This window comes from Orycteropus afer, unplaced genomic scaffold (assembly GCF_000298275.1).
Source record: "Orycteropus afer afer isolate SDZICR_OR568_19922 unplaced genomic scaffold, OryAfe1.0 scaffold00754, whole genome shotgun sequence".
Classification (NCBI taxonomy): domain Eukaryota; kingdom Metazoa; phylum Chordata; class Mammalia; order Tubulidentata; family Orycteropodidae; genus Orycteropus; species Orycteropus afer.
The window spans coordinates 549,126-574,478 of NW_006922341.1; the positions used below are offsets into that span (position 1 = coordinate 549,126).

The window sequence follows — 25,353 nt, forward strand, 5'->3', positions numbered from 1 at the left end:
TTTATTCTTTCACAAGCTTTGAATTCAGAAATAAGAGCCACAACAAGTAGGTTATTAAGTAAAAATGAGGGTGATTACAAAGAAATACTGTACAAAACTTTAAAAATCAGGCTGCCCCATCCACTGCCCCAGAGGAAGCAGGACTCAGGTGAGCCAGGAGCAGCTGCCAAAACCACCACCATCAGCCTTGAATGAGGACAGGGGATGCTTCTCTGTGGGAGTCTGGCTCAGTGGGTCCAGAGCTGGCTGACGGACACGCCGACTGGAGTGACGTGACAGCAGTCAGAGCCACCAAGGTGCGTGCTTTCACTGCAGGACATGGACAATGCTTCTCCACAGCTAAGCAGAGTGTCCCTGCCTTTCTGAGGGTTCTCAGGAGATCTCGAGGGGCAGGGTGGAGAGACCTTCTCCGTGGGAGTGAGTAAACAGCCGTCTCAGGCATTTTGGAACTTCCCTGAGGGCTGAGGTCTTGGCGTCCTGCCCATGTCTGTCCTTGGTGTGTGTTTTGTCAGACGCACTCGAAGACTTGCACACACAACTGAGGGACACATGCATCGACTATCCTAGAACACTACAGGGTGTGGGAGCCACCACTCAGAGAATAATGGAGCTATGGAGGGTCAGGAGGAGGGGGACAGTACAAGACGAGGCCACCTGGGGTCACTAGGAGGAAATGAAGCTGCCATGCTCTGAGGTGAGTCCGTGTAAACGCACAACTGCGGGACAAGGCATTTCCAAGCAAACACACCACACTAGTACCTCTTCTTCCTAAACAAAAAGGGAAAGGACATCACTCACTTCCCCCGTCAGTACCCAGTGGAACTGTGGGTTTCCAGAACACCAACTGTGCCAGGGACGGATGAAACCCAGGCCCCTTCGCTGGCCTATCAGCCAAGGCTGGTGATGTTGGAGCGGCCACCGGGGGGCGCCACGATGCGGTGTCCAGTGCGCCGCGGGTTGTTGTCATCAATCTGGGCACCTGGAAGAGAGAGGGCAGTGACTGCTGGGCAGAGCTGTGGGCACCAGTTAGACTTCTGTTCGTGAAGACTAGGTGCCAGCGACGCTGCCTTCACATACTGAGCCGGGGCTGGACTGCCTCCAGTCTGCTCCCCACAGGGGCTCAGCCCACTCCTGCCTCGGGGAGCCTCCTGCTCTCACACTGTGTCCGTCTCACATCTGTCTCTCTCATTTATTATCATTATTATTTTTTGTGCAAATGTACACACTACAAGAAATATTTCTACATGTCTATTTCACTGACCTTGACTCCTTTTTTCAAACTGCACAACCGTTCTCTCCACCCTTGTGAAAACTATTACAGCATCACCAACATAAACTGACCACCTAGTTTCTCATCTAACTTTTCAATCTGATCACATCCAAGTAATTTTTTGAAGGGCACGACACTCCAGTTTCAGGCTGAGGTTGAAAGATCACTTGTCTGACTTCCTTAGCAGAATGCAGCCCTCAAACAGGAATGAAACACTTTGAGCACTTATTATGGGCAGGACAGGCTTGCTGATTCCACATGCATTGTGCTTCATACAACAATGCTACCGGGAGGGTGTTTTGACCCCACTTTACAGATGAGGACTTTGAGGCTCAGGTCAGGCCACTTGGAGTGGTGGAGCTAAGGGGCAGGGAAGCTGGGATACAAGACCAGGCTGGTACGAGTGCAAAGCACTTACTCTGAACACACTGTTGGCGTGTCTGGCCTACAACACTCCACATGGTTCCCGATGCTCCGTTTTGTGTATGTGTGCATGTGTGACTGTGCAGGTATGTATACACACTTGTGGTAATTGCATGGGCATATGTGCATGTTTGGTGGTGTATATGTGGTACATGTGCATTGTGGAGTGCATGCATGTGTGCCCAAGCACTCCCATGTTTGGTGTGTGCACATGTGCATGTGTGTGGCGATAGGTGGACCATCATGCTCATCTTTTGCTTTCTCTTGCTGTTATGTAATGATGTAACAGTCCACAGCCAAGCTCAGTGTCTGCTGCTCAGTAAACACACATTAGCTGAATGAATGAGTGGTTGGCAGATAACGTTCGAAGGTAGGAGACTGTAGACATTATAGAATCGAGCCAGGTGGCTCAGGTCCTAGTATAAACTGTGCTTCAGACGTGGGCAATTTGGAACCAGACACCCTGTCTCTCAGCCTCAATTACTATTCTGTAAATGAAGGGTGGCAGACCAACAAGGTCTCCCCAGTCTGACAGCATGTGGCCTGTCAGCCACAGGAACTTTGTCTCGAGTCCTGATACTTGTTTGCTTCCGTTGGTGGATGACATGCCCCTGAGACTGCAGGAATCAGGCATCAGGACTAGAGCTTAGCACGTCATTCCCATAGCCATCTGCACCTGCTGGCCACAGGGCAGATTCTTTGAAAACACCTGCTGGCCAACAGAATGCTCATTCAGTACACCTGCCACACCTGCAGGAAGCAGCACCACGCAGACACTGAGGAGGACCTCAGGGACTTGTGGCTGATGCTGGAAAGCATCTATGCAGTCAGCAGCAAGTGAGGTGGCTGCCAGACTGCCCGAGGCTGTGTGAGGGCTGTGCCAGGGGCTCTGTGCTGGAGTCACATTCAGTGTGCAAGACACACTTCCCTCCTGCATGTGAGGGTCACAGGGGACCCAGATACTGCAGACTGGGCACCATCTCTCCATAAGGGAGACCTTCTTATCACTCTCTTTCCCGCTGCCCTCCCACTCTGTCTTCTGAGTCTATCACCTTCTCTGCTTAAGTACCCATCTCTTCCATGGGACAAGCAGTCAGTGAACTACCACCCGCTGCCTGTGCTGGGTGTCCTTACATTTTAAATGGCTACATGTATCCATCCTCTGCCTGCATTGTATCTTCACATTTTTCAATGGCTACACTGTGTCCACCCATTGCCTGTGTTAAGTGCCTCTACATTTTCAAACAGTTACAATGTATCCACCCGCTGCCCAGCTTGTGCATCTTTTCATTTCAATGGTTACACTGTATCCACCTGCTGTCTGTGTTGAGTGGCTTCTGTACAATATCATACCCTCTGCCTAACCCCTTGGCTCACCATCTGGTCCTATAACCAGGGGTGTCCTGCACCTGGACTGAGCAGCTGACCATGTAGCCCAGGCACCACTGTGTCCAGCACCAGAAAAACACACACCGTATGCTCAACCCCACACATTCTGTAGGACGAAGTTCCCCTTCTGGCACCCCCAGTGGTGGTGCCGCCCCTGTGTGGCAGTCGGGCAGCACCGCAGATGGAGTCAGGGAGTCAGTGTCCTTGTGTTAAGTGGCTTCCTGGGCGTCAGCCTCCTTTTTGAAAAAGAGGCACCTGGGACTGTGCCCACAGACTGAACCCTGTGTAAACCTGGACTTTAGTGAGTAATGAAGGGTCAACATAGGCTGTCACTTAGTGAATGTACCACCAGAGGGAGACGTTGCTGATGGGGACTGTGTCTGTGTGACACAGAATGTGAACTCTCTACTTTCTGTGCAATGTCTCTATGACGCTAAAACTGCTCTAAAAAAAACAAAGTATAAAACTAAGAGGCCAAGGGGCAGAGGACACACGAGTCCCTGTGCGAAAGGGAGAAAAACAGGGGGTCAGAAAGTGCTCAGAAACCACAGGGACTGGGGAGGCTGGACCAGCTGGAGCAAGTGCCATGGGCAGTGTCCTGTCTCACTGTGGTCCCTACATACCCGTCAGGCTCACTGTGAGGCCATCCACATGCACTGTGTGCTGAGCAGAGCTGGGCTGGTGCACACTCTCCTGGTGGGCCCAGGTGGACCTATGACCTCCTGGCTGCCTGGCCCATGCAGCATCTGTCCACCTCTGCAGGTGCCTCTCACCTGATAAGCTGAAGTTGGACTGGTGGAGGTTCCTGATGGGTGGAGGCTGGTGTTTGGAGGGCGAGGACTTGGCTGATGGAGCAGGGGTTGCATATTTGGGTGTGGCTGGTACCTCGTACACAGGGCCATCATACATGCCTCTGGAGACACCTTGTAGCACAGACACCTGCAGGGTGGGCAGGGGGACAGGTGGGCAAGATGCAGGCGGTCTTCCTGCTCGGACCAGCAGGTGAGAGTGACCCATGGTGGGCTTGGACATGCACACAAATGCACCACACAGACACACATGTACACTCACATCACACACACATCCATATACCACACACACCACACCACACCAGAGCTTCATGCAGAAGGACCCCAAAGCAATTTCCAAGAGGAAAGCACTTCCTCTAGCCCTGCCCCCACCCCCCCAGGTCCTTGAACATCTGGATGAGTGGATCAAAGCTGCCTTCTCTGGGCTCCTTAGAAGCTGACTACCCTCAGAAAAGGCACTGGGGCAGGTGGTATGTTTGGAAGGGCATTCCAGAAAGGAGGTGGTAAGGAGGAGAGAGCTAACCCAGTGTAGTAAGGGTGGGCACCTTCAGCCCCAACACACAAGACACACATGCCATGTATGTGCCCAAGGACCCCATCTACGGTTGAGGTTGTGGGGATGGCCCTAGACAGAGAAGCCAGAAGGCACAAGTGAGGGAGACTGTTGGCTGGTTAGGACTGTCAGGTTGGGCACAGTGAGGGGTATGGGCATTGGCCAGGCCCGTGAGAACAGCACCAAGGACCTCTTGGTCACTGTGTGAGTTTGTGACATTGTCTACTCCAGCCAGGTCCTTTCCATGTGTCCCCCCTCTGCCCCAGGAGCCCATGTCCCCCCTAACTGGGCCCTGCTGGCTTTGCTCCTCTCAGCACCTCAGTTTTCCCAGCACCGCCCATTCTAAGCATCTCCTACCCCCAATGCTCCCAAGAGCTCTTCGGGGCATCAGTGGCCCACAGACAGGTCCTGAGACAGTGGATAGACAGATTCAGTGGGAACAAGGAGGGCTCTATCTGGATAGACAGGCCTCCCACTCTCTGGGCACTGTCTGCAGTACTGTGTGGAGATGGAGAGGGACAGCATGGACCCAGAGCCTCATGGTAAGCACCTGGGCCCTTGGAACTGCAGGAGGATGCTGGGTGTGATAGTTGGAGTTGTGTGTCAACTTGGCTGGACTACAATTCTGAGTGGTTTAAGCAGTTGTGATATGGGTTATCCCCATGATGAGATTGGATGTATATGTTTTGAGCAGCCAATCCATTGAAAGGGAGTTTCCCTAGGGCTGTGGCCTGCTTCCAATATATTTGTGAACATCCTGGGAAAAGAGACACTCTTCTGTGGATCAGGATCCTAATGTGCTGCCTACAACTGTCCACGAGCGAAAAATCCACCATTTGGCCTGGAGATCTTGGACTCGTCATTCATTGGAGACAACAGCCGGTATACTGCCTGCCAACCTTGAGCTCATCAGCCCCTGCAGCTGCAAGAGTTGGGAAAAGCCTCCAGCTTGCCATCTGATCCAAGAACATGGGACCTGCCAGCTTCTATAAATGTGTGAGCCGTTTTCCTAAGATAAATTTCTCTCTCTCTCTCTCTAAGCTTTACTGGTTTTGCTTCTCTAGAGAACCCAGCCTAACACACTGGGCTTCCCTCTAACATGGTGGTAGTGGTGGCCAGCTTATGAAGTGCTAGAGTGGGAGCCCTGCCCCGCATGCCTTTTGGGCAAACATCAGCTGTATTGCATGGAGGCAGGTTCTCATGGCGACAGGGGGCTAACTGTGCTGGTGTCTCCCTCTGAGTGAGGACTCCCAGGTCATGGTGAAGAGTCTTCAAGAAACAGAGGGAAATGATAAAAAATGGAAGGGAGAGGAAATGGAGGAAAGGGGCCAGCTCCGGAGGGAGCAAAGAGCAGCTGAGCCATGCCCTGGAGGCACTGCCCTAGGTGCTGGGGCATTTGTGTGTTTTTATCAATATGGCAGTGCTTCTGAACACAATGGTCACGTAAGTACAGCTATGCCCTCAGTGCCCCTGCCCCATAAAGTTCACGTCCCCCAGAACCACAGAGCATGACCCTGTCTGGGGATAAGGCCTTTGCAGATGTGATTGTTAAGATGAGGCACACTGGTCTGGTGACCGGTGTCCTTACAAGAAGAAGACAAGAGACAGAGACACAGACATGCAGAGAGCAGACGGCCATGTGATGGAGGTAGAGGCTGGAGTGGTACGGCCATAGGCCCAGGAACGCCTGGTCCACCAGAAGCTGGAGAGACAGGAAGGATCCCCCAGGGCCTGTGGAGGGGGCATGGCTGGGCCCTCAGCTTTCTGCTGGGTTAGCACTGGGGTGCATGCCCTGTGACAGTGGCTCCAGACCAACCCCCCCCCAGCAGTAGGCTTATAATGTGTAGGATGAGGGTCACAGGGGAGGGGGGAGGAGTGGTGAGGTGACCTAGACTTCCAGGGCACCACACCCTTTGTTCCCTGTGTCACACCCCCTATACTTTACATAGCCTCCATGGTCACTGCAGTCTTCCACTCCAGGCCTGACGTGTAACTGCCCATGGCTGATATCCCCAGACTAGCTATGGGGAGAAAGTGGGATAGGAGCTGTTGCATTGTGGGAAATTGCAATCAATGTCATGAGACAAAACTAAAAGGGTCTGAGAACCCAGCAGGGGGGCTGTGCCCTGTGCCTATGCACTCACCTTACTCCTCATCTTGACGCGCTGGTACAGGTGCTCAGGGAAGGGCTTCCGGGGAATGAAGCGGCCCATGCCCTTGTTCACATTCATGTTGCCATCCTCAAAGACAATCTTGCCCTGGCTGATGACCACCAGGGGCAAGCCGTGGCACTCCATGCCCTCAAAGATGTTGTACTCGACAGCCTGCAACAGAGGCCCAAGCTTATTTCTTTGTCTTGTGTTTTAAACTATGCTTCATTGTGAGAAATACAATGGAATAAAACATTTGCCATTTTGAAAGAAGAATGAAGAAAACCAAAGACTCATGGAAACGACTAGTCCAAGTGACTGGTACACCATACGATCCTCAGCCTATACCACTATGAGACCAGAAGAACTAGATGGTGCCCAGCTACCACTGCCAACCACTTGGAGGGGGATCTCTGTATGAGATCGTGGATAGAGTGGGAGAACAATGTGGAATAAAACTCAAAAACATTTAAAAAAAAAGGGATCAGGTTTGCTGGTGTGATAGAGCCTGATGGAGCCACTGTGACTATGACCCTTCGCTGCCCTTCAGGTCTGGAATTGAACCCACTCCTGTGGCTTCCAGCCAAACAAATGATAGGCGTATGAGCTGAATATTCGCATTAAGTAGATACACTCCTTGGAGAGATCAATCATGGGCAAATAGAAGGGCTGTGTATGCACAGGGAGACAGCTCGGGGGGCAGCAATGCATGGAAGGAAGGACACAGGGAAGAGGTAACTATGGGGAGGGAGTGGGAGGGGAGCTGTTGCATTGTGGGAAATTGCAGTCAATGTCATGAGACAAAGTGTATGGCAGCTGCTGTATGGAAAGTGAATTTGCTCTGTAAACTTTCACTCAAATCACAATAAAACTTTATTTTAAAAAATTGCCATTTTGAACTTTCTTAAGGGTATAGTTCAGCTATGTCCATTATGTTCATCATTCTGTGAACCCCACCAGGGGCATCTCCATCACCTGTAACAGAAGCTCAGGGTTGCTCGGCAAGGACTCTCCCGGTCCTCCTACCTGCCCTGCTAACTAACCGCTAATGGTGGTTGTGGTTTGGCTGTTCTGGGTATTACAGAATTGTCCTTTTTTTCTGTCTGGCTTATTTTACTCCATGTGGGGAAATGGTTTTTGTGGCTTTTGGCCTTGGTTCTGTGAAAAAGGGAGTACAAGAAACAGCCTGGGAGGTTCTCCCCTGGGCCTCAAGCAGTCTTTGCAGCTTTCCTTGTTCTTTGCAGGAGCTTGTTCCTTTTGCCCAGGGAAGTAGCCAGTCCTTGCCAGCAGAAACTGTCATTTATCATGCAAATATCTGGAGCCACGTGCAAGGTCATAGGCCAGCAATGGGACTGGTTAGTTATTATGCAAATAAGGTGCATAAAATCTGCCCAATGGGATTGAGCCACTTGCCTATATAAGAAGGCATCTCAGAGAGGATGAGGGGGACCTCACTATCATCAAGAAGAAGAGCCTAGAGTAAGGCATTTTCTTTGGACCTGGAGTCCTTGCACTGAGAATCTCCCAGACCCAGGAGACAGAAAGCTGTTAACACTGGAGTGGCAGAACCAGGAGACCAGGGAGAAACAGCATGTTGGGCTTCCTGGCCCACAGAGTGAGGCATCTACAGTGGGCTCGTGACCCACGGAACAAGAGAGCTGAGTGTCTTTGGGCAGGAGGCTTGCTGGTGAAGTGGGCTGCCTCAAGCACTTGCTGGTAGAGCTAAAAAATTGTAAAACTTGAGTGGAGTCCAGACCTGAGCAGGAGCAGAGGCCAGGCCTGAGTACAATAGATGAGAAAAACTGGTCTGACAGAAGAACTATATCTGGAATCATTCCTGTTACATCCAAGTTAATTCTGATGCTGTGTTCCTTCTCTGTAAACCGTGTAACTGTGGGTATTGTCTGTGCATTCTGTGTGGCCGTTGCAATGAATTATCAAGCCCAGGAGAGAAGTGGAGAGCAACATGGGGGGGGGGAGCTGGTGTCGGAATTGTCAAAGAGGCTGGAGAGCAGGGAGTGGGCAGTGGAGGCACGTGTGACCTCTGTCTCGTAGGAATCAGCTTCAGGCTAATTCTCATTCTTCCTGAAGCTAGACAAGGTCCAACACGACTGCTACAGTGTTACACTCAGCATAGTGTCTGCAAGGCTCAGCCCTGTGGTGGCACGTACCAGGACTTCATTTCTTTTTATGGCTGAATGCTGTTGCATTCCACCACTCAGCTGATAGATGATTTCAGCTGTTTCCTTCCTTGTATGTCATACCACACCAGCAAATGAAGCTCCCAATGCTTTCATTCATCCATGTCGTTAAGGTCAACTCTACTCCAAGGAGGCAGCTCTTCCCCAGTCGAATTCTGAGTGCCTTCCGACCTGAGAGGCTCATCTTCTGGCTCTGTCTCGGTCAACGTTTGTTGCTATGCGTAAGACCTTTTTTTTTTTTTTTTTCAGGAGTACATTGCCAGGTCCTTCTGCCCAGTCTCTCTTAGTCTGGAAGCTCTGCTAAAATCTGTCCACCATGTTGGCCCTGCTATTATCTGAAATACCAGTGGTAATTTCCAGCACCACTGCAATAGTCAAGCCACCACAGTATGACAGAGTGACAGACGGGTTGTTGTTACATGCCACTGAGTCATTTCCGATGCAGAGTGACCCCATATACAACAGAACGAAACACTGCCTGGTTCTGTGCCAGCCTCATGATCTCTACTATAATTGAGCCCATCACTGCAGCCATTGCATCAATCCACCCTGTTGAGGGCCTTCCCCTTTTTCATTGACCCTCCACTTTACCAAGCATGACATCCTTCTCCAGAGAATGGTCCCTTCTGACAACACGACCAAAGTAGGTGAGACGAAGTCTGGCAATTCTTGCTTCCAAGGAGCATTCTGGCTGCACTTCCTCCAGGACAGATGTGTTAGTTCTTTCAGCAGTCCACGGTACTTTCAGCATTCTTCGCCAACACCACAACTCAAAAGCATCAACTCTTCTTCGGTCTTCTTTATTCATTGCCCAGCTCTCACATATATATGAGGTGATTGAAAATACCATGGCTTAGATTAGACACATCTCAGTCTTCAAGAAGACATCTTTGCTCTTCAGCACTTGAAAGGTCTTTTGCAACAGATTTGCCCAATGCAATATATCTTTTGATGTCTTGACTGTTGTTCCCATTGGTGTGATTGTAGAGCCAAGGAATATGAAGACCTTGACAACTTCAATCTTTTCTCTATTGTGATGCTGCTTATTGGTCCAGTTGTGAGGACTTTTGTTTTCTTTATATTTGAGGTATTATCCATAATGCAGACTGTAGTCTTTAATCTTCATTAGTAAGTGCTCCAAGTCATCCTCACTTTCAGCAAGCAAAGTTGTGTCATCTGCTTATCTCAGGTTGTTAATGAGCCTTCCTCTAATCCTGATGCCACATTCTTCTTCATATAGCCCAGCTTCTTGGATTATTTGCTCAGCATACAGATTGAATAAGTATGGTGAAAGGATACAACCCTGATGCACTACCTTCCTGATTTTAAACCATGCAGTAGCCCCTGGTTCTGTTCACACGACAGCCTCCTGGTCTATGTACAAGCTCCTCCTGAGCACAATCAAGTGTTCTGGAATTCCCATTCCTCTCAATGCCATCCACAATTTGTTATGATCCACACAACTGAATGCCTTTGCGTAGCCAATGTTCTGGTTACCTTGTGCCACTCTGACAGGAATATATACCACAAATGGGATGGTTTGAACAAAAAAGAGTTTATTCTCTTACAGTTCAGGAGGCTAGAAGTCCAAGTTCAAAGTGCCAGGCTCTAGGAACTAGGTGAAAGCCGCTTGACCTTGGGCTTCAGCTCTGCCTCTTGCTCCCGGCCACTGAAGCTAGAGGCATCTCTTCACTCAGGCAGCTACTGGCTGACATTAACAAGCCCAAGGTTGACAAATAAAATGGCACAGTCCCAATGTTACCAAACCACATGGCACACCATTAATTCAAGTCCATTGAAAGTCCCGAGGTCAGCAGAGCATGGCACACTGCTGAACAACGACATGGCTACATGCAGGGTTCAAGCATGCCATAAGCTATAGACTATCCCCAAGGCTTCTCCTTATATACAGGAAGCAGACCACATCTCAAAGGCAGCTACTCAGCTGCTCCCAGCAGATTCCACCATGGAGTTGATGACCAGTCTCATAACGGGGAACACTACATCCAGCTGCCCAGCCACTCAGCCAAGGCCAGCCAAGTTAACACACAAACTTAACTACCACAGTCAACAAAATACAAGTAAACATCTTTCTGGTATTCTTTGCTTTGAGCCAAGATCCATCTGACATCAGATATGCTATCTCTCACTCCACATCCTCTTCTGAATCCAGCTTGCATTTCTGGAAGTTCTCTGTCAATATACTGCTGCAAGTGTTTTTGAATTATCTTCAGTAAGATTTTACTTGCGTGTGACATCAATGATATTGTTCAATAATTTCCACATTATATTGGATCCCCATTCATATTTGGGTGCAAATATGGATCTCTTCTTGTCAGTTGGCCAGGTAGTTGTCTTCCAAATTTCTTGCCATTGCCAAGGGAGTGCCTTCAGCATGGCATCTGTTTGTTGAAACATCTCAGTGGGTATTCTGTCAATTCCTGGAGACTTGTTTTTTGCCAATTCCTTCAGTGCAGCTTTGACTTCTTCCTTTAATATCATTGGTTCTTGATCATATGCCATATCCTGAAACGGATGAAGATCGACAAGTTCTTTTTGGTACAGTGACTCTGTGTATTCCTTCCATCTTCTTTTGGTGTTTCTTGCATCATTCAATATTTTGCCCATGGAATCTTTCAATATTGCAATTTGAGGGTTAATTTTTTCTTCAGTTCTTTTCAGCTTGGGAAATACTGAGCATGTTCTTCCTTTTTGGTTTTCTAACTCCAGACCTTTGCACATTTCATTATCATAATTGGCTTTGTCTTCTTGAGCTGCTCTTTGAAATCTTCTGTTCAGCTCTTTCATCTTGTTGATTCTTCCATTTACTTTAGCTACTCTCCATTCAAGGGCAAGTTTCCTAGTCTCTTCTGACATCCATTTTGGTCTTTTCTTCCTTTTCTGTCTTTTTAATGACCTTTTTCTTTCTTCATGGATGATGTTCTTGATGTCATTCCACAATTCCTCTGGTCTTTGGTCATTGGTGTTCAATGCATCAAATCTATTCTTTAGATGGTCTCTAAATTCAGGAGGGATATATTCAAGGTCATATTTTGGCTCTCATGGATTCCTTTTAATTGTCTTCAGCTTCAATTTAAACTTGCATATGAGCAGTTGATGGTCTGTTCCACAATCAGCTCCTGGCCTTGTTTTGGCTGAAGATATTGAGCTTCTCCATCACCTCTTGCCACAGATGTAGTCAGTCTGATTGCTGTGTGTTCCATCTGGTGAAGTCCATGTGTATAGCTGCCATTTGTGTTGTTGAAAAAAGATATTTGCAATGAATAAGTCATTGGTCTTGCAAAATTCTATCATGTGATCTCCAGCATTATTTCTATCACCAAAGCCATATTTTTCAACTCCTGGTGATTCTTCTGTTTCCAACTTTTGCATTCTAATCACCAGTGATAAGCAACATATCTTGATTGCAAGTTTGGTCAATTTCAGACTGCAGAAGTTGATAAAAATCTTCAATTTCCTCATATTTGTCTTTGGTGGTTGGCACATAAATTTGAATAATAGTAGCATTAACTGGTCTTCCTTGTAGGCATATAGATATTATCCTATCACTGACAGCATTGTACTTCAGGACAGATCTTGAAACATCATTGTGATAATGGATGCTACTCCATTCTTCTTCAATTTGTCATTCTTGGCATAGTAGATCATGTGATCATCTGATTCAAAATGGCCCAAACAAGTCCATTTCAGCTCACTAATGCCTAGGATATCAACCTTTATTTGTTCCATTTCATTTTTGACAACTTCCAATATTCCTAGATTCATACTTCATACATTCCATGTTCCAATTATTAATGGGTATTTGTAGCTGTTTTTTCTCATCTTGAGACATGTCTCATCAGCAAATGGAGGTCCTGGAAGATGGGTGGTGGAGGAAAATCTATATTGACCGAATACAGATTGGTAGTTACCAAGGGCTGGGAGAGGGAGGAGGGCATGACCGCTCATGGGTGTGGGGTTTCCTTCTAAGGTGATGGAATGTTCTAGAATTAGACAGTGGTGATGATTGCACAACCTTGTGAACATGTAGCAAAGCAGATTTAAAACTCCATAGCTGACCAATGTATAAGAACTATCTCTCTTAACTGTTAAAAGAAAGGTAATGCTTTGAAAACTTTGAAAAAGAAAATTACTCTCTAACACACAGTCTTGATCTTTGCTCTGCACCAGTTTCCTGTACTGGCACTGCTTGGACCTTGGACTGGGAATGCAACAAAATCCCTTGGAGAAACTGCCTCAGGGTGTTTGGAAGTGGTCCTCTCATTGTAGAGAGCACAGTTTAAAAACAATTCCCTCCCTGACTGCTAACTGCAGGCAGGTTAGCGATCTGCTCTCTGTCCATTTTCTTCTTGGTTAACAGCAATATACTCAACAAAGAAGACCACAGTAGGACAAAAACCCAGAAAATCTCCAAAATAAGCTGTGGCTGCACCATGATAATGCCCGCCCCCGGACACAGAGTGAAGATGCACTGAAACCCTCAGGCCCGTACCCTAAGTCCTGCCTGCTCCCGGACACTGAACCAAGACATGCCGAAGCCTTAACCTCTGCACCTGGGAACAACAGTGCCTGCTCCTGGACACACAACCAAGACACATTGAAGCCTTAACCCCTGTGCCTGTGAACAAAAATGCCCACTCCTGGACACACAACCTAGATGCGTTGAAGTCCTAACCCCTGCATCTTTGAAGATGCTACAGTTAGGTTAACATAAGGCCATACTGTAGTAGGGTGACCCCTAATCCAATCTGAGGACAGAGAGAGAGACACAAAGATACAGAGAAAGAGATACAGAGACACAGAGGGAGGTGGAGAGAGAGACAGGGACAGAGAGGGGCTGTGTGTGCATGTGCCCAGAACCAGTGGGGCAGCCTCTCCCCCTCCCATGGGAGGATCTGAATAGCTGAATCACACATGCACCAGACCGAGTCCTGTTGGAAAGTTGTACACTGGTTTTAACCCGGTGACTTCTGAGATGCCTGCAGAGTGGGTGCAGCTAGACAAACGGACTCACCGACTTGTGGCTCTTGGCTGTGATGGTCTTCACACGGTCAGGGTCCCAGATGACCACATCAGCGTCTGAGCCCACAGCGATCCGCCCTTTCCTAGGATACAGGTTGAAGATCTTAGCAGCATTGGTGCTGGTGACAGCCACAAACTGGTTCTCGTCCATTTTGCCGGTGGCCTACAGGCAAACACACAGTGATAAGAGCCCTGAGCTCAGATGGTGTGTGTGGGGAGGTCCCCTGGACTTTTGATGGGGGTATGGGCCCTCCTCGCCTGCACGGGCCCTGGCTCATCTGATCAGAAAGCCCAGCAGCTGAGCATGGGAACCACCTGGTCCACTGGGCCCAAGATGAATAGGAAAGGGAAAGCCTGGCTCATGTCAGTGGCAGAGAGTGACCCAGCTCCATGTGCCAAGGACTCTCTCCACGTCCCCAGACACACACATATGCACACATACCCAACACACACACTCTCCTCCCAGCCCCAAACACATGCATGCACACACACACACTTCTCAGCCTCACACATACACACATGGACACACACTGCTCTCTGTCTCACACATGCACACACATGCACTCTTCTCAGTCTCTCTCACACACACACACTCTTCTCATCCTCATACATGTACACACACTGTTCTCAGCCTCACACGCATCATGCACACACACTGTTCTCAGCCTCACATGCACACATGCACACACTGTTCTCAGCCTCACACGCACACACATTCACACACACTGTCTCAGCCTCACACACCCACGCATGCACACTCTTCTCAGCCTCACACGCACACACATGTACACATGTATTTTCACTCCTAGCCCCAAACAAAGTTTGTGTCACCCTCCACACGCTATGATGTGTTTAGGACAGAGCAGGGTGGCTGTGACTTGGGTGGGAGAGAGCTAAGGAGTGTCCCCCTGGTGTGTGGCCAGCTGTGCACAATGAATCCTCTTCTGATAGCCCAGCAGGGTGTTTCCAGAACATTCTGAGCATAGCCTGATGCCTCTTACCACTGCTTTGTCCCAGACGACAGCCATCCGCTCCTCGACCCCGTTGACACCCTCGGGGATTAGTGTGAAGTTGTCCTTGCCCACTGCCTTCTGGGCCGTGCTGTAGGGGCAGTGGCCACTGCCCGTCACCTGCAGGTCCCCACTAGAAAGAGGAAACAGGCAGCTCAGAGCTATGTCCACCTGGGGCCCCAGACTCCAGAGCCAACCTGCCATGGGCTCCAAACCCAGGAGGCCTCAGGAGGGTTTGGGTGGAGGGATAGGGAAAGGTCTCTGCTCGCCATGCCTTGTGAGAATGGAGGAGCTGGATGGGTGGCAGGAGACAGCTCTGCATCGGGTGGGCTCTGGGCAGGGGGGCCTGGGGATCTGAGCCCTCTCTGAATGAGTACCTGCTGGAGCATGTGCCAGCTGGCTCTGCACTTTCACCCTGCCAGGAGGAGCCCTTGGGGACACTGCGGGACCCCTTGCTCTATGCAGCGTGGCTCTGCGAGTTCCACAGGTCTGCTCCCAGTCCCGGCTCTGCACTTCCCACCAGGCAGGCTGTTGCACTTTTCTTCATGTGTGAAGTAGAAGGAGAAAGGATCTTCTACCACTTGCACCCGGCCCACCAGGGATCAAACAACCATCCCCTCTCCTGGCCTGGCTTCTCTTTCTCTCCCTACCTTTTCCCTTTAAAACTGACCTCACAGCGAATTCTGTGTTTTGTGAAAGTTGTCTCAACTTTAAAAAAAGTAGAAATAATTGAGTGCAGGTATGGAGATGCCCACATTGGAGGGTCCTCACCCCGACCTCAAGGGTCTGAGGTGCAAGAGGTAGTAACGTGAAGGCACAGCACTGCTCCACATGTGGTGGGGTGCTCCACACAGGGTGGGTGGTCCACATGCAGTGGGCGGTCCACACAGGTGGGTGGTCCACACAGGGTGGGGTGGTCCACACAGGGTGGGGCGGTCCACACAGGGTGGGGTGGTCCACACGTGGTGGGGTGCTCCACACATATTGGGGTGCTCCACACAGGATGGGGTGCTCCACACGTGGTGGGGTACAGTGGGTGCTGTGCTTGCACCAAGAGTGTTCCCTAAGGAAGTGGCTTAAGGGTCGGTCGAGGACCTCAGGCCTTGGAGAGGAAACACCCTTTTGTCAATGTGAGGCCAGCTGGCAACCTGAGTCATGGAGGGTTATGAATGTGATTACAGATGCAGAGTGTGGGCATGGTGGCAGTGCCCTGGATGGCCCAGTTGTGTGTAGGGGTCAGGTTCCTTGCTCACTAAGCAGGCATGTGCCACCTGCCTGCAAAGGCCCTGCAGCTAGGAGGCTGGGGGAACAGGCCAGTGGAGAAGAGCCCTCTTGGGTGTTATGCGATGAGAAACCATTTCTGAGTGAATTAGGTTTGAAAACACCTAGGTACTTGCAGAGAACAGACTGTGCCAGGTGGAGTGAGGGGTCGATCTTGGGAACAGGGGTCCTGTGAAGTGGTCAGAGGCCAAGGGGTCTGGTCTGAGTTCCAGAAATAGCAAGCCTTGTGCAGGAGCCTTGGGGAGATGGTGCCCTGGACTTCCTACACTTGCAGTGCTGCCAGACTGGGTGGAACTGAACACAGGAGAACTTTCCTCACTGGCCCAGAGGTTCTGTGGTAGGTATCCCCTCCTCACCTCACTCTGTTACTTCGGCCAAGAGGCCCAGTTGGGTCCTCATCTACTGGGCAAACCCTCCCCACCCCCAAGCACCAGCCTCCAGGAAGCTCTGCAGCCCCCATATTCTACCCGAACCTCAGCCTGCCCCACCCACCCCTGGCTGCCAGCCTTCCCCACACCAACCAAAAAAGGGCAGTGGTGTGGCTGCACTCCTATCACGCATGTTCACCAGCCTTCCCCACACTGGCTGCTGACAGACAAGGCAACAGTGTGGCTGCACCCCCACTATGCACACCCACCAACCAGAAAAGAGGGGAGTGGTGTGGCTGTGCTCCTACTATATGCTTGTACCACTGTGGGTGCTTTGCAAGCGACAGTTGTCACAAATGGAGCCCAAGTCCTTGGCCTTCTCCTGTGGGTCTCACCACCAACCCAGGAGATGGAACTAGATGGAACTATGTTCTCCCCATCTTGCTGATGGGTGAACCAAGAGAGTAGCTACAGGCTGGTGCCATGTGCAGGGGACACAGCTAACTAGTGGCTGAGCACAGACCTGCACCTGGCCTCTAATTTCTAAGCCTGGTGCCTCTCAATGCACCACAGCACCAGCACACAGTAGGTGTTCATGCACTTACTGCAAACTGGAGCCATAGTGAGGGACGGATATTTAACAAAATAGACCCTCAGCTCCTGAGGCCACTGAACACAAACTGTGCACTCTCAGGGTGGAGTCCAGGCCTGGAAAGGGTGGTCGAGTGACCACAGCTTGCACAGCCCTGCCCTCCTCCCCACATCCGGCTCTTGGCCACAGTCCTCCTGGTGCCCCCTACCCATGTCCAGCTCCTGTTCAAAGCCCACTGAGGGTCTCCTGCCCATGTCTGTTCTCACCAGGCCAGAAGGGATGTGAGGTGGTCAGGCGTGGTGGGGTCTGGGCTCAGGGGTGGGGCTGTCACAAAGGCAGCTGCCTTGGCCCAGTTCTTGCTCCAGTAGTGGGTGCCATCCGTGCCCAGGCTGGCAGCAATGGGCTCCCCAAAGACAAGAGGACCTGGGGGAAAGTGAGATACAGCAGATCAGTGTGGGGGCCTCTTGTGGGTATCCCAGCCTCTCACACATAATGACCTTGAGCACGAACCCCCATATCCTCAGCACAGAGCTGGGGCTCACATCCACTGATCTGCTCAGCAGCCTGCTGAGAACCTGCCATCCTCTTCTCTGATGGATATGCAGACTGTTCCAGAGACAGTTTGCTCAGCGGGTTTGGGTTCTGCCCATGCGGGGAATCTGAGTGCTGTGTCTGGGAGGTGATTCCAGGGGGCCCGGGCTGGGGCTGAGGAGGTGGGGGGGGGGAGGGAGCCAAAGTTTAAAGTCCACTGGATTCCATTTAACTTAAGTTTAAGCAGTTGCATTTGGCTGTGGCCACCCTTGGACCACAGGTCTCCTGAGCCATGACCACCTTCTGCCTGAGTGGCGGTTTCCATTCCCCAAGCTATGCACAGTTGTTGTTGTTATGTGCCGTCAAGCAGGACCCAACTCATAGCAATGCCTCCTTGGGTTTCCGAAGCAGTATCACTACGAAAGTAGATTGCCTCACCTTCCTTCCAAGGAGTGGGTGGTAGGTTTAAACCGCCAGCCTTCTGGTTAGCAGTTAAGTGCCTTAGGCCCTATGCTACCAGAGCTCCCGCTATGCTATGCAGAGTACTCTCCATATCACGCCTCTTGGGGTCAGCTCACCTTTCAGAGCCACTAACATGCTCTGCCCAGTGTGGCAGCCATGGCCACATGTGGCGGTGAGCACTGGAAACCAGGTTCTTCTGGATTGAGGTGTCTGAGTGCCAATCTCCCCAGACTCCAGAGAGGACAGGCAGCACCACCCAAAACAGCTCATGCACGTGTGTCACGGTGACCTCACACTGGAACAATACTGTGGATATACTGGGTTTTGTTGTTGTTAGGTGCCTGTGTGTCAACTTGGCTGGGCCTGGTTAAGTGGCTGGGCACCTGGTGGTAGTTATTCCCCATGATGAGACTGACAATCAACTCCATGGTGGGATCTACCACAAGCAGCTGAGTAGCTGCTTTGGGTATGTGGTCTGCTTCCCATATATAAGAAGCTGCTTTGGGAATGGTCTCTAGCCTATGGCATGCTTGGACCCTGCATGTAGCCATGTCATTGTTCAGCAGCCTGCCATGCTGTGCCAACTTTGGGACTTACAATGGACTTAAATTAATGGCCTGCCATGTGGTTTGGTAACATAGGAACTATGCCTTTTTACTTGTCAACCTTGGGCTTGTTAGCCTCAGCAGCCAGTAGCTGCCTGAGTGAAGAGATGTCTCTAGCTTCAGCGAGCTGGGAGCAAGAGGCAAAGCTGAAGCCCAAAGTTGAGAGGATTTCACCCAGCCCCTGTTGTTGTTATTTGCCATCAAGTTGGCCCTGACTCATAGCGACCCCTCCTTGGGTTTCCGAGGCAGTATCACTACGGAAGTAGGAATGCCCAACCTTCCTTCCGAGGAGTGGCTGGTGGGTTTGAACCGCCAGCCGTCTGGTTAGCAGTCAAGTGCCTTAGGCACTATGCTACCAGAGCTCCTACCCAGCCCCTAGAGCCTGGTATTTTGAACTTGGACTTTTAGCCTCTCTTTTAGTGAGAGAATAAACTCCTGTTTGTTAAGGCCATCCCACTTGTAGTATATTCTTGTTAGAGTGGCACTAGGTAACCAAAACAGTGCCATTGGGTCAGCTCTGACTCATAGTGACCCTGTGTGCAACGGAAGGAAACACTGCCCAGTCCTGTGCCAGCCTGACAATCCTTGCCATATCTGAGTCCCTTGTTGCAGCCACTGTGTCTGTCCATCTCGTTGAGGGCCTTCCCCTTTTTTATTGACCCTCCACTTTACCAAGCATGACATCCTTCTCCAGGGAATGGTCCTTTCTGACAACATGACCAAAGTAGGTGAGACAAAGTCTGGCCATTCTCGCTTCCAAGGAGCATTCCAGCTGCACTTCTTCCAGGAAAGATTTGTTAGTTCTTCTGGCAGTCCATGGTATTTTGAGCATTCTTTGTCAACACCACAACTCAAAAGCATCAACTCTTCTTCAATTTTCCTTATACATTGTCCAGCTTTCACATGCATATGGGGCAACTAAAAATACCATGGCTTGGGTTAGGCGTACCTTAGTCTTCGAAGAGACACCTTTGCTTTTCAGCACTTTAAAGAGGTCTTTTATAGCAGATTTGCCCAGCACAATATGGTATCTGATGTCTTGACAGTTGCTTCCATTGGTGTTGATGGTGGAACCAAATAACATGAAATCTCTCACAACTTCAATTTTTTCTCCATTTATCATGAAGCCATTTATTGGCCCAGTTGTGAGGATATTTGTTTTCTTCATATTCAGGTGTAATACACACTGTAGGCTGTAGTTTTTAATCTTCATCAGTAAGTGCTTCAAGTCATTTTCACTTTCAGCAAGCAAAGTTATGTCATCTGAATATCGCAGGTTGTTAATGAGCCTTCCTCCAATTCTGATGCCACACTCTTCTTCATATAGTCCAGCTTCTTGAATTTGCTCAGCATATAGATTGAATAAGTATGGTGAAAGGATACAACCCTGACACACTCCCTTCTTGATTTTAAACCAGGCAGTATCCCCTTGTTCTATTCAAACGACAGCCTCCTGGTCTATGTACAGGTTCGTCATGAGTACAATTAAGTGTTCTGGAATTCTCATTCTTCCATAATTTGTTATGATCTACACAATCGAATGCTTTTGCATAGTCAATAAAACACAAGTAACATCTTTCTGGTATTCTTTGCTTTGAGCCAAGATCCATCTGACATCAGCAATGATATCCCTCGTTCCACGTCCCCTTCTGAATCCAGCTTGTATTTCTGGAAGTTATCTCTCAATATACTGCTGCAACCATTTTTGAATTATCTTCAACAAGAATTGACTTGTGTTTGATATTAATGATAATGATATCAATGATATGATACTGGGTTACACGTGTATTATTCTATAGTGCTACGGCTACATTGGGTTAAATATATACTATTAACATTTTAAAAATGGAGGTAGCCATAATTCCTGCTGGGCTCCTGTGAGGGTGACAAAGCAGATGAACGTCCTGTGTGTGGACATCCCGCTGTCACTGTCACTGACACCTGGCCATCTGGCCATCCCACTGACCACAGCTGCCAGGTCTGACTCGAGGGGAATGGGGCTGACCATGTGCAGCTCCTACCACCACGCTGTGTGTCTGTTTGTCTCAGAGTTTGGGGGAAAGAGGCTGCTCCAGCAGCCTCCTCCTCCATCGGACTGCTGGAGATCACAGATCTTGCAGATCTTGCCCCCGAAGTCTGTGTGGTCACTGAGCCAGTGACGGCACCTCCAGGGAGCCCCCGCAAAAAGGGAGCTGCACACCCACCTCAGTCTGCAGTGTTCAGGATGTCCTGTGGGCCCCACATGTAGATGAGGGCTGGGCACCATGAGGATGAGGGGCAGCACAATGAGTGGGGTGGGTATAAGGAAGGGTGGGGGATGGGCACTGGAGGGTGGGGATAAGTACTATGAGGGTTAGGCTGTCACGAGGGAGGTTGGGGGTGGGCACAGCAAGGGTGGAAGGTGGGGGGCAGGCACAAGGGAGGCCTGGCCTGGGCCTCAGAGCAGCGTCAGCTCACGGCTGCTGACACACAGAAGCACCACGGACGCCCTTTGATGCTCAGCTCATTTTGTCCATGTTACTGATGAGGGTGTGTGACTCTGAGAGGTTACAAGGGGCCTGAGGCACAGAGCTTCCTCCTGGGACCCCTAGAGCCCAGCAGGGGGCTGCCCCAGACTCCCACCTCAGGAAAATGCCTCCCTCCTTCCTGAGCTGAAACCTGGCACAGGCCTAGCAGACCCAGGGGGCAGCCTCTGTGGGGGCACCACCCAGGACAGGAGGGTGGGTGGCTCCAGGGCTGCAGCCCGGTGGGCCCCACTCTTCAAGAAGCCTCAGGCCAGAGCCTGGGTCTGCATAGCAACTCAAGCTGTGCCAGGTGGGGACAGCCCCCCTAATTCCACAAATTGGGGTACGAATGCTCAGACACATCTGTGACCCTCCCATGGTCAGAGGTGAGGCACACCCAGGAGTCAAACTGTGAGTCAGTGGACCCCTTGTCCGTGTTTGCCCTGCCCACCCTGTGTGGTCGGGGTTAGGGCCCACCCTGCGCATACCCTCCCTGGACACCCCACTGCCAAGCACCTTTCTTCCTGGCCAGCGCAATGACGTCTGCAGCACTCCTGCTCATCACCTTGGTAATGTAGACAGGACAGTGGATGCGGCCAGCAATGGTGATGGCCCGGAACACAGCCTCTGCCTCGAGCTGGGGACAAAGGCAGGGTCAGGGGGAGCCACCACCATCTCCCCAGGGCTGTCCCTACTGCATGCTGGGATGGGTGGGAACCTGGGCTCGCAGCCCAGGGATTGGGTGGAGGTTGTGTGATGGACATGAGGGAGAAGCATCCCACCAGAGGCAGGTACTGGAAGGGAAGCACAGAAGAATGATGACAATGCCACCCCAGGAGCTCTGCCCCACACCCCACGGGCCTCATCTGTATCCCCAGGTGCCTCCTGCCACCAGCACGAAGAGAGGACACGTGAAGAACGTGTCACATGGAGATCTAAGGAGAGAGGAGGGACACAGTGTGGGCTGAGAGCAAAGTCAGGCAGACCCATCCAGGTGTGGACTGAGAGGGAGGGTGTGTGCTGCTGGGCTGGGGAAGCTCTGTGTGCGTCGCGGGCAGACCTCACGCCAGGAGGATGAGGTGAGGGCACACTCATCCCTTACAAGGCACCCAGCCACATGAACACACACTCCATTTGTTTGACCCCTTGCCAAACACGGAAACACCAGCTGCCTTGTCTGTGCCCCCTCTGGACAGGACATCACTTGCAGAGGGCCAGTATGTTCTGCTGTGTCTGCACTGCTCACACTGAGCCTAAGGACACTGAGAGCTCCTGTCTGCCTTGCGGTGAAGCCCCCGGCAGTGTTCAGATGGGGCGACTTGCAGGGAAGCACAGGGACGGAGGTGGCTTGTGGGCTGTTCCACCGGGGCACAGAGGGTGACTCTCCCGGGAAGGACAGGGGATGCAGGTGGCCTGAGGGCTGTTCCACCAGGACGCAGAGGGTGACATGCAGGACATCAGACCAAGTCCCAGCCTGAGTGGCACTTTACCTCTTCAGGTCTACTCAGAGCATGGCCCTCAGGCCCCGTGATGCCCATCTCTAAGATCCGCTTCTGTTCCTGGAAGACAAGGACACAAGGTCAGTGAGCACAGGACACTGGGGCCGGGAGAACATTCCCCAACACTCTGGTGGATGGCCAGGGCAGCTGAGGCCAGGAGGGCAAAAGGTTTGTGCAGGGTCTGAAGTATGCCCTGGATCTGCCCACTTCCTCCTGCTGACCACATAGATGTCACAGCCACACCCACTCTGTCCCCAGCTCCTTGGAGAAGGAGAGGAAGTGGGTGGCAGGAAGCACTGCCTCACAACTGGCCAAGACCCCTGCACTGCAAGTCTCTGAGGTGTGGCTCTTCCCTGGGAATGAGTATGGTGTTTGAGTTTTGCATGGATACTGAGATGAAGAGCCCTAAATTGGGGTTCCGCTCCTGAGCCAACTCACTGGTGCACCTCCGTGTCCTCTCTTCGTGCTGGTGGCAGGAGGCACCTGGGGATACAGATGAGGCCCGTGGGGTGTGGGGCAGAGCTCCTGGGGTGGCAGCTCCATCATTCTTCTGTGCTTCCCTTCCGGTACCTGCCTCTGGTGGGATGCTTCTCCCTCATGCCCATCACACAACCTCCACCCAATCTACACAGCCTACACAGCCCTTCTATTCTCCCATGCTTGCTCTCTCCAAGGAGTGTATCTATTTAGTGTAAATGTTCAGCTCATATACCTGTCTTTTGTTTGGCTGGAAGCCACAGGAGTGGGTTCAATTCCAGACCTGAAGGGCAGCTAGGGGCCATAGGCTCAGGGGTTCCACCAGGCTCTATCAGACCAGCAAACCTGCTCCCCCCCTTTTTTTTCCCCAAACGATTTTGAGTTTTGTTCCGTGTTGTTCTACCTTTCTATCCGGGATCTCCTACATAGATCCCCCTCCAAGTGGTTGACAGTGGCAGCTGAGCACCATCTAGTCCTTCTGGTCTCATAGTCATATAGGCTGAGGATTGCATGGTGTACCAGTCGCTGGGACTAATTGCTTCCATGTGTCTTTGGTTTTCTTCATTACTCTTTGCTCTGGATGAGGAGAGACCCATCATTTCATCTAGATGGCCGCTTGTAAGCTTTTCAGATCCCAGTCGCTACTCACCAAAGTAGGATGTGGAACATGTTTTTGTGTAGTATGCTATGTCAATTGAGCTTGATGTCCCCTCCAACCATGGTCTCCAGCCCACAGGTCCAACCACTTGCTCCCTCCAGGTAGTTGGCTGTGGCCAAGAGGTGACTACAACCTTGCCCCTTGTCACCTCTACTATATACCTAGAAATTATTTCACAACATACAAATACATATGTAGAAACATTGCCTGCCAACCATATTCATGGTCATGGGCACACTCCCCCCTGCATAGACATACCTAATTGTTCAGCCTGTCTACCCATCTATCCACCCATAGATCAATGTTTGCCATCACTGACAATGCAGTACTGTATGTGCAGAAGGGTTCATCTTTGTTGTCTGCACCTCCCATGCACCTTTCTCTGTCTTCCTCTTCCTCAATGCCACCATGATGATCACTCATATTTGGTACATTGCCCTTCTCTTCACCCAAATCAATACTTATCTCTACCTATCTAACAGTGTTCCCTCCCCTCCCCTGCTACCCCTGGTAACCAACAAAGAAAATTTCCTTTCATATATAAACCTTTCCTTGAATTTTCACAATAATGGACTAATACAATATTTGTCCTTCTATGATTGACTTATTTCACTCAGCATAATGTCCTCCAAGTTCATCCATGTTATGCAGTATTTTGCCATTTCTACATTATTCTCTAGTGTTGCATAGTATTCCATTGTGTGTATGTACTATAGTCTGCTTATCCATTCTGTCAATGGGCACCTAGGTTGTTTCCATCTTTTGGCGATTATAAATAGTGCTGTGATGAATGTGGGTGTGCATATACCTGTTCCTGTCCTGGCTCTCACTTCTTTAGGGTATATATCTGGTAATGGAATTGCTGGATCAAATGGTATTTCTAAGTCCCACCTTTCAAGGAATCGCCATACTGTTTTCCACAGCAGTTATACCATTTTACAGTACCACCAGCAGTGTATGAGGGTCCCAATCTCTCCACATCCTTGTCAGCATTTGTTATTTTTTTGTCTTGTTGAATTTTGCTACTAATGCTGGGGCAAGATGGTATCTCATTGTTGTTTTGATTTGTATTTCTCTAGTGGCTAATGATGGTGAACATTTCTTCATGTGTTTGTTGGCCGCCTGAATATCCTCTTTGGTGAAGTATCTATTCATGTCTTCTGCCCATGTTTTAATTGGGTTATTTGTCTTTTTGTTGTTGAAGTGTTGGAGTTTTCCATAAACTTTAGAGATAAGTCCCTTGTCAGATATGTTTTTACCAAATATTTTCTCCCAATCTGTAGATTCTCTTTACTCTTTTGGAGAAGTCTTTGGAAGCACATATAAATTTAATTTTTAGAAGGCCCCATTCATCCAGTTTATCTTCTGCTGTTTGTACATTTTGGGTTATGCTTTATAATCTATTTATGCTATATATTGTTGTTGTTGTTGTTGTTATGTGCCATCGAGTCAGACCCGACTCATAGTGACCCCTCCTTGGGTTGCCAAGGCAGTATCACTACGGAAGTAGATTGCCCCATCTTCCTTC

At 50.2% G+C, this 25,353-nt stretch overlaps 1 protein-coding gene across 1 annotated transcript in view; it reads right to left on the reverse strand.

Annotated features, from left to right (window-relative positions):
- Positions 1-887: 887 nt before the first annotated feature.
- Positions 888-25,353, reverse strand: part of CRMP1 (collapsin response mediator protein 1) — a 53,876-nt gene continuing 29,410 nt past the window's right edge. Inside the window, exons 7-14 of the mRNA XM_007957502.2 lie at positions 22,682-22,750; positions 21,708-21,828; positions 17,356-17,512; positions 14,840-14,981; positions 13,831-14,001; positions 6,589-6,768; positions 3,856-4,021; positions 888-979 (exon numbers count right to left, since the gene is read on the reverse strand). Of these exons, the coding sequence (XP_007955693.1) occupies positions 888-979; positions 3,856-4,021; positions 6,589-6,768; positions 13,831-14,001; positions 14,840-14,981; positions 17,356-17,512; positions 21,708-21,828; positions 22,682-22,750 (1,098 nt within the window). The remainder of the gene's footprint in view (positions 980-3,855; positions 4,022-6,588; positions 6,769-13,830; positions 14,002-14,839; positions 14,982-17,355; positions 17,513-21,707; positions 21,829-22,681; positions 22,751-25,353) is intronic.